Here is a 9,683-nt window from a genome sequence, read left to right on the forward strand (position 1 = left end):
ACACAAGGCTCTTCACATCACTCACTCTGAGCTCGTTTGCGGCGCTTTAATATATTTGCAGAAAAGATCATTCAGATTTGCTCGGGCTATTTCTTATCTGTTAAAGCCGTGAATTGGTCACTTGAAACAGACTTGATTTTAAGAGTAGATCAAACATGACCTGTTCAGCCGCCGCTTCAGTCAAGATGGAAACTTTTGTACAGTTTCTGTCTCAAACGTTTGGAGTACATTTTGTTTACGTTTCCCTGTCGTGGAAATGCCCAGTTTTTTAATGAATCATTGAATAAAGCTGAACATTGGCTTTAATTATCTTGTGCCATTATCTTTAGATCAAATAAAACGTTTTTAAAAGTGTTTTATAAGTTATAAGATAAGATGATCTTTTATTGTCCACACATGGGGAAATTTCATTGTTGCAACGCCGTAGATACAGAGGAAATGGACAGATAACTTATAGGAAGTTTAAAAAACACTCTTAATAGAAGAACTCTTATAAACAAAACTCTTATAAACAATAAGAGTTTTGTCAAATCATTATCTGCTCTTTATTGTTGTTATTATTATAATTATTATTATTATTATTATTTACTTCTCTACCTATTTTGTGTTGCAACTCTGGAATTTCCCCATTGTGGGACAAATAAAGGCTTATCTTATCTTAAAGTTTGATAATCCAACTTTGCAAGAAATATGCAAAAAACATATAGAATGTACCAAAATATTGAATATAATCAATAAAGTAAAGGCCTAAATACATTGGTGCAGATTAGAAAAGTTATAATTCAGTTTTTTTAAGATGGTAAAGTCTGGATTGTCTCATCTTCATATGTTAAAATAGAATATCATTATATATATATCATCTTCTGCAAGCAATTCATATTATATCTTGGATTCTAAAAGAGTAAAAGTTTTTACTTTTTAAATGTATTTTCTTATTTGTAGTTGTGTTTGTATTATTACTATTATTACTATTGTTATTATCACTATTATTATCATGTTGATGTGTTTTTTGTTGTTGTCTTCTTTAATCCCAAACCTGATCATATTAAATGGTGAATGCAACTTCCATGAGAAATTTTAATTAAGCTCTTAATTTGTGAAAATACAGTATATCAAGAAAACAAAGCAGTGCAACATAATGTTTGTACAAAATAAGAAATTCTTTATTCATAACAGTTTGTTCATTCACACACAAATCTTACATTCATTTAAAATCTCATAGAAATCTGTCTATTGCTTCCGGGTTTCACACAGCACACATTTCTATTCCCTAAAGTCTATTTCCAAACGAAACGATTTAAACAATTTACAGTTTCAACACAAATACATAATAATCACGTTGTAATTCAAAAATAATACGCGCCAAAATTGCCATTCAACACCGACCTGCACCAAAGAGAAGTGGTTTGTTGGACAACGAAATTATTACATATAGAATAAAGTAAAAATGTGCAAAATATAAAGTTGCGTAAAATCTGGTTTAAGTTGCTTGGGGAACTGCGTTAAAATAAAAATATACATAACGCCATGTTTTAAATGTGCGTTCAGAGTCTGTGGAGAGTTAAAGCTGTTAAAGCTGTTAAAGTTGGCCGCTCCAGAAGTCTCTGAAAGACGCAAACGCGTACCGGGACGCGGAGGCCGTGCCGGGGAAGTGCTGGTACCGCGGATGGTGCAGCGCCGCCGGGGACTGATGCTGCATCGCGGGGTACCCCAGCGGAAAGGCCTGGGACGCGGGGAGATAGCTCGGCTTGTCCGTGTCCAGCAGGTGGAACGGTTTCCCATCGCGCACCAAAATCGGAACCACGACGCGGCGCAAGAGCGACGGGTGCGGCTGCGGGGAATGTAGCTCCAGCCCGTGGATCCCCCCGTCCGCGGACCGGCCCCTCTTCATCTTGTAGCGGTGATTCTGGAACCAGATCTTGACCTGGGTCGGGGTGAGGCTGAGGAGGCGCGCGAGCTGCTCCCGCTCCGGGCCGGACAGGTAGCGCTGCTGGCGGAAGCGGCGCTCCAGCTCCAGCGTCTGCGCCTTGGAGAAGAGGACGCGGCGCTTCTTGGGCTTCTTGGACTTGTCCGGCTCCGAACACGCCTCGTCCTGTGAGGAGTCGTCCGGCTTGGTCGAGTCCGGGGAAGCCTCGAAACCGCCTTCATCGGACGCTGCAAAAGAGAAACGGGACGTGCGCGTTAAAGTTTGTCGGCGTGCGTAAAAACGTGCGTAAAAACGTGCGTAAAACGAGACGATTTCGAACACTGCGGTCCAAACGCGGATACTCACACACGCAGGGGCTTCTGTCAGAGTCCACGCTCCACGACGCGACGGGAGAAGAGGACGAGCACGAGGAGGAGTAGACGGGCGAGGCGCGCGGCGTGGTGACCTCCGCGTCGGGCAAATCCAAAATGCTCCGCACGGAAAAGCTGAACCTGCTGCTGGCACCGGACGCTGCCATCGCGACACCGGGGACGTGTTCGTGGTCGAAGAACGCAACAAAAAAAAACACACACACAAACCAAATAAACAACACGATATCCTCCAAAAAAACAAACAAACAAACAAACACTGCGTTAGATCTTTGGAAACAGGGATGAGTGTTGGTCAAACAGCGCGGGACGAGACGCAAACACGCGGACGCTGCGGGGCCTTTATACGCCGCGGGCACCTGAATGGATGACGCGGGAGGGCGGGAGTGGAAGAAGGGTCCCGGGGCAGAAAAGAAAGAATCCGCCGCGTTGACAAAGCGACAAGGAAGCACTCGTGATCATTACACATTCGAGGCGTATCGTCGACCCGCGTGGAAACAGATAATAGTGATTGTTGCGAGGGGTCCTGAATCACGTCTTGGGTGGCAAGTGACAACAAGGAGCCCATCTCCCCCGTCCCGGACCCCACCCCCGCGCGCACCCCCCCCCCCCCCCCCCGCCCCCGCCATGCCTCCCCACCCCTGAAAGCGCCGCGCTCATAGGCCGAACGCCGTGGCCCGCGCCGCCCTCGACACACAGCTCCACCGCCGTGTCGACATTTGCATACAAAGTGAGCAATTAGCGCGGAGTTGGTTTTACTAATCAGGCCATTAGGCGCGGCGTGAGAAGCCCGGGACAAGTGACCGGTGAAGGACACTCGAGCAGAAGGATATATTCATGACAACGACCCGGGATGGGAGATGGCAGGGCGTGGACGGGCCTTTAAACCAAGTAAATACATGAATAAAACAAGGGCAATTTGACTTTTTTTACATTAATCTGCAATTTGTCATAAAACTGTGTCTTACAAATGCCACTCAAAGGTTAAAGGGGACATACAAAGCAAAATCAACGTGTTTTGAGTGATTCCTGCACGTTTGAGTTGATCCGCGTTTTGTCCTGCAACTGAGGCTCGAGTGCTCAGGCGATAGGGGGTAGGTGAAACGGACAATTTCCGTTTCACCTACCCCCTATCACCGCCCACATCCCAGAGTTGGGATTATTTGGAGAGAGAAAAAAAAGAAGATTCAGAACGATACATGTGGGTTCTGAAATGTCACGTGACCATTTTCCCAACAATAAAAACATGTAAATGCCACTTAGAGATACAGTTTTGGAGTTTTTTCCATTCCTGCGCCATGTTACATAAATATTGCGCTTTAAACTGAACAAAGTCATATCTTATTCTGTTCTAGAGTCACTGAGCAGCACATTTTGACCTCTGACCCCATGTCAAACAATCAGAGTGTAACAACCAGCCCCGGCCCGCCTCGTCTCAACTCACGCACGTTACAGACGCACGTCCTAATTACAGGCATAACTTTCCCTTTTAGAATGACATCAGTTACTTTTTGAAAAATGAGACAATCGCCACATCAACATGGAAACTAAATCAGCACAAAACATGAAACCAAACCGACCCGGACTCAAATTGATTCGATTAAGAACCGAATAACGCGTCGAGAACGAACGCGCACTTGTCTGAACAGGTGATTTTGGATCTATTTCCCGAACATTTGACTCCGCCCTTCACGCGCTGGGATATGATGTGACGTCTTGTGTCTTTTTGTGTTGTTTTTGCGTGTGTTTTTTGGCACATCTTGTCCGCGGGCACCAGATGAGAGCTCTGACAGCCGCGGTGATGAAGACGAATGGGGGACTCGTTTGTCAGTGTCTCGCGGAGGAAGCGTTTCTAGTGCTCCGGCGCCTCACGTGATTGTGTTCTGGAGCGACGCGTCACCGCCGGTTTTGTCCCGCGCCCACGCGTTACACGGACACGCGCGGTTCAGCTCAAGCACCGATGAAGTCTTCTTCCTGTTTATTATTTAATCAACCTGGAAATGGCTGAACAACAGGGTTAGAAATGCCTGTGACGTTTTATTTGTGAATAAATTAATAATGATGAATACCTGAATATTTATGATGATGTTATGATTAAACTGTAATTTTTCCTTTAACGAAGATTGCAAACTCCAAATATGATCTAAACATGTGAACTTTCAAGAAATAATTGACAGCAAAAACAGCAAAATTATTCCAAAAAATGTGCCTGTGAATGTGCCATTTCTGCATGTTTTTTATATATGATTTTAAATATATATAATTGTGATATATAATTATAATGTTAGTGTTTAAATACGCACAGCACGGTTTGTCTGATGTATCCAAGACAACGTACTTATATATTTTACGCAGGAGAAAATGACAAGGTTCTAATTACCATCACCATCAATATTAATTCAATCAATCAGATAAAACATAGTTAATTGTCATACTTGTAATATAATACAGTCGTAATTGTAAATCATAATGGTGAATTCATATGGGCCTCCAGAACATCAACTCTGCACTTATGTCAAAATGAATGAGTGACACTTTATTTAAGCTCAATTATCCTTAAGCGTGAACTTAGACTTAACTCATAATAATCATATGTTCTAAAGAAATGAACGATTAAGGAGTTATATAGATGACAAAGCCTTGTGTGTTATTATAAAGTCTTTGTTCATGTTACAAGGCTAATAATATGTATAAAATGTTAATGTTGTTAAGGGCTTGGGTTGCATTGAATTGCTCTGTAAAAAATGTCAGAAAGTCAGACCACGCCCCGTAACTTAAAGGGGACATATTCTTCTAAATCAACCTTTACGATACGATATTCCTCATCATAATTTGACTCAAAGTTGTATTTTTGATTGATTCATGCATGTTAGGGTCATCCTGTTTGCATCTGAGGCTTGAGTGCTCAGTCTGTTTTCACCTACCCCCTATCCCCGCCCGCACACCGACTTGTGTTTGTTTAGTTTATTCAAAATGTTTGGCCTCCGGGCGTGCGCTTCAGGAACGTCACGCAACCAATAACACCAAATAAATTATGCAAATCCACGACTTGAGGCTAAAAAGCATTTATATAAAAGGCGGGGCTTGTCAAGTCTTCCCGTTTTAACAGGAAGTCAATGTTCCCAGCTTTATAACCGCGCCGTTTTCGACAAATTTGGCAGTTTAATTATGCCCAAAATATACAAGAATAACCCACGTATGATACAGTTTTTTACAAAGTACCAGGAAAAAAGCATGATACGTCTCCTTTAATGTCCGTGTTCATGCGTGATTATGATTATTATTATTATATCCAAGTGACCACGTGACTGCCTGGAGTTTCAATATCAACTTCATCGGACGCGTTGCTATGGGCGTCACCTATGCTTTGATATTTACTCTTCTTCTCTCGTTCTTTGCACTGAAAGAGCAGAGCTTTCACCCACACAGACGCTTTTCAGCAGTGTTTCCCAACCTGGGGGGGCCGGACCGCCTGTGGGGAGCGCTAATGAGTCCCCAACTCTGTCCGGTCAGAAGGTCAAGATGTTCATAGAATAATTTCACTTTCCGTAGCCAAAAAGACAAACTAAATGGAGTTTTTATGGTGTAAATGTGTAAATGTTTTTGCACTTTGCCTGATGTCGCCCTGGGAAAAGAGGTCTCATCTCAACGGTCAATAATAATTAAAAAATTAAAGCCGCAAGCGGCATCCAACGGCCCTCGCGGGCCGCCGGCCTTCCGACTCTGCGCTTTTGACTTGATAAAGATGGCGCCCTTATTGTGTGTTGAATAAAAAAAGAACTTGACAGACGGCGACACATTGGACATGGCCAATCCAGTGCAAATGAACACAAGTGTCAGTCAAATTTGCTGCGCCGCCGCACAGAGACCGTAGCACTTGGAATAAAAATATGGATAACTTTTGATGCCGCGCTTGTGTAGATGATTTTTCCCAAAGTAAAGCTTGATCGAGCTATTGCCCACGGAGGAGTTTGTTAAAGTGTGAAGCGTAAATGTGAACATTTCAAGGATTTGGCGTTTTTCCCATTTGTGACAGTATATTTGCAGCTCCACGGCACAGAGACCGTACCACTTAAAATCAAAATATGGATAACTTTTGATGCCCCGTTTGTGTAGATGATTTTCCCCAAATATGAGCTTGATCGGGCAATCGCCCTAGGAGGAGTTCGTTAAAGTGTGAAGCGTAAAAATGTGGTGATTTTAGAGATTTCGCTGTTTTCCCATTTCTGACATATATTTGCGGGTCCGCCACACAGAGACCGTAGCACTTAGAATCAAAATATGGGTAAGTTTTGATGCCCCGCTTGTGTAGATGATATTCTCCAAATATGAACTTGATCGGGCTATCGCCCTAGGAGGAGTTCATTAAAGTGTGAAGCGTAAAAATGTGGTGATTTGAGCGATTCTACGATTTTCCCATAAGGATAACATGGGATGTTTCTGTCAACGCTACGGTTACGCCGTACAAAATATGACTTTGGCTCTCATACTTTTATGATCAGGATGGCAAATTAGAATTTTGTTCAAAATATCATGTCATTTGGAAAAACTCTATTGTTTATAGGCCACTCTGAAGGCCAAATAGTCAGAATTCTGGGAAACGTTTGCGGCTCCGTCGCACAAAGACCGTAAAAGTTATCCTTAAAATTTGGATAACTTTAGATACACCACTTGTCTAGAGGACGTACACCGATTTTGAGGTTGGTGGGCAAAACGCACTAGGAGGACTTCGTTAAAGTGTAAAACATAAAAATGTGGTAATTTGAGAGATTTTGTGGTTTTCCCATAGGGATAACATGGGAGGTTTCTGTCATCGCTACGACTACGGCGTAAAAATTTAGGCATTTTTGTGATTGGCTTTTGTGATCGGGACGGCAAAATAGAATTTTGGGTAAAGTTTAGACAATTTTGGTAAAACTAATTTTTGACCTTCAATGTTAATTTAAAGGTCACTCTGTAGGGGGCGCTATCACTGCCATTTCAATTTTGTCAGCCTAAACTGGTCCAAACTAGAAAGTTTAACAACTGATTCAAATTTGGTCCTAATCGGACTGGTTTTGATCAAATGGGAGCAATTTTTAGACCTGCAATATTCCAAAATAAGTTGTCCAACTTTGCGGCTGCGCCGCACACAGACCGTTAAAGGTATCTCAAAAAATTGAATAACTTTAGATGCCCCACTTGTCCAGAGGACGTACGCCGATTTTGAAGTCGGTGGGCAAAACGCCCTAGGAGGAGTTCGTCAAAGTTTGACGTAAACAAAATGGCTAACTCAGCTTGTTTTCATTTTCAAAGGAAGATGGCGGCCATAGGGTAAGTTTGGGGGCGTGGCCACAATGATTTTTTTTGTTTATCCTCACGAGAGGAATGCGTGTCCCGAATTTCGTAGCTTTACGCCAAAGTTGACCTCGGGGCGTCTCCCATAGGCGCAATGTATTTTGACTTTTGTCGGTGGCGCTGTCGCGCCATTTTTTAACGAAAAAAAAAATGGCCCAGAAAAAATAAAATTTTTCGCCGATTCTGAATTTTGGGCAAAGTTTGGTGAGTTTTTGAGCATGTTCAGGGGGTCAAATTAGAGATCAAAGCGCTGAAGAAGAACAAGAAAAATTAAAGCCGCAAGCGGCATCCAACGGCCCTCGCGGGCCGCCGGTCTTCCGACTCTGCTCTCTGCATTTTACAGAGTTGGCGCTAACGCAATTGTCTAAGAACTAAGACAGTGACACATTGGACATGTACAATGCTGTGCTTAACCAGTGCAAATGAACACAAATGTCGGTCAAATGTGCAGCTCCAGCGCACAGAGACCGTGACACTTGGAATAAAAATATGGATAACTTTTGATGCTCCGCTTGTGTAGATTATTTTCCCCAAATATGAGCTTGATCGAGCTATTGCCCACAGAGGAGTTCATTAAAGTGTGAAGCATAAATGTGAACATTTCAAGGATTTGGCGTTTTTCCCATTTGTGACAGTATATTTGCAGCTCCACGGCACAGAGACCGTAGCACTTAAAATCAAAATATGGATAACTTTTGATGCCCCATTTGTGTAGATGATTTCCCCAAATATGAGTTTGATCGGACAATCGCCCTGGGAGGAGTTTGTTAAAGTGTGAAGCGTAAAAATGTGGTGATTTGAGCGATGTTGCGATTTTCCCATAAGGATAACATGGGATGTTTCTGTCATCGCTACGGTTACGCCGTACAAAATATGACTTTGGCTCTCATACTTGTATGATCAGGATGGCAAATTAGAATTTAGTGCAAAATGTCATGTCATTTGGAAAAACTCTATTGTTTATAGGCCACTCTGAAGGCCAAATAGTCAGAATTCTGGGAAACGTTTGCGGCTCCGTCGCACAGAGACCGTAAAAGCTATCCTTAAAATTTGGATAACTTTAGATGCCCCACTTGTCTAGAGGACGTACACCGATTTTGAGGTTGGTGGGCAAAACGCACTAGGAGGAGTTCGTTGAAGTGTAAAACATAAAAATGTGGTAATTTGAGAGATTTTGCGGTTTTCCCATAGGGATAACATGGGAGGTTTCTGTCATCGCTACGACTACGCCGTAAATATTTAGGCATTTTTGTGATTGGCTTTTGTGATCGGGACGGCAAAATAGAATTTTGGGTAAAGTTTAGACAATTTTGGTAAAACTAATTTTTGACCTTCAATGTTAATTTAAAGGTCACTCTGTAGGGGGCGCTATCGCGGCCATTTCAATTTTGTCAGCCTAAACTGGTCCAAACTAGAAAGTTTAACAACTGATTCAAATTTGGTCCTAATCGGACTGGTTTTGATCAAATGGGAGCAATTTTTAGATCTGCAATATTCCAAAATAAGTTGTCCAACTTTGCGGCTGCGCCGCACACAGACCGTAAAAGGTATCTCAAAAAATTGAATAACTTTAGATGCCCCACTTGCCCAGAGGACGTACGCCGATTTTGAAGTCGGTGGGCAAAACGCCCTAGGAGGAGTTCGTCAAAGTTTGACGTGAACAAAATGACTAACACAGCGTATTTTCACTTTCAAAGGAAGATGGCGGCCATAGGGTAAGTCTGGGGGCGTGGCCACAATGATTTTTTTTGTTCGTCCTCACGAGAGGAATGCGTGTCCCGAATTTCGTAGCTTTACGCCAAAGTTGACCTCGGGGCGTCTCCCATAGGCGCAATGTATTTTGACTTTTGTCGGTGGCGCTGTCGCGCCATTTTTTAACGCAAAAAAAAATGGCCCAGAAAAAACAAAATTTTTCGCCGATTCTGAATTTTGGGCAAAGTTTGGTGAGTTTTTGAGCATGTTCAGGGGGTCAAATTAGAGATCAAAGCGCTGAAGAAGAACAAGAAAAATAATAATAATAATAATAATAATAATATTTTTAGCAAAAACAA

General features: G+C 42.7%; 1 protein-coding gene across 1 annotated transcript; it reads right to left on the bottom strand.

The window, feature by feature from the left end:
• Window positions 1–1,499: 1,499 nt before the first annotated feature.
• On the bottom strand, window positions 1,500–2,444 carry nkx2.9 (NK2 transcription factor related, locus 9 (Drosophila)). The gene is made up of 2 exons (XM_072457861.1): window positions 2,273–2,444; window positions 1,500–2,154 (listed from the first exon to the last, which is right to left on the bottom strand). The coding sequence occupies exons 1-2, from the start codon at window positions 2,442–2,444 to the stop codon at window positions 1,580–1,582; spliced, it is 747 nt and encodes a 248-aa protein (XP_072313962.1). The 3' UTR covers window positions 1,500–1,579.
• Window positions 2,445–9,683: the final 7,239 nt, after the last annotated feature.

Source organism: Eucyclogobius newberryi, unplaced genomic scaffold (assembly GCF_026437365.1).
Source record: "Eucyclogobius newberryi isolate DKJ021-1_F unplaced genomic scaffold, fEucNew1.0.hap1 SCAF_21, whole genome shotgun sequence".
NCBI classification, from domain to species: Eukaryota; Metazoa; Chordata; class Actinopteri; order Gobiiformes; family Gobiidae; genus Eucyclogobius; species Eucyclogobius newberryi.

Bases quoted from the DNA above. Each gene is read 5' to 3' on its own strand.
- nkx2.9 (XM_072457861.1), bottom strand. From the start codon at position 2,444: ATGGCAGCGTCCGGTGCCAGCAGCAGGTTCAGCTTTTCCGTGCGGAGC. The intron at 2,155-2,272 runs GTGAGTATCCGC...TCTCTTTTGCAG, and splicing joins TGACAGAAGCCCCTGCGTGT to CGTCCGATGAAGGCGGTTTC.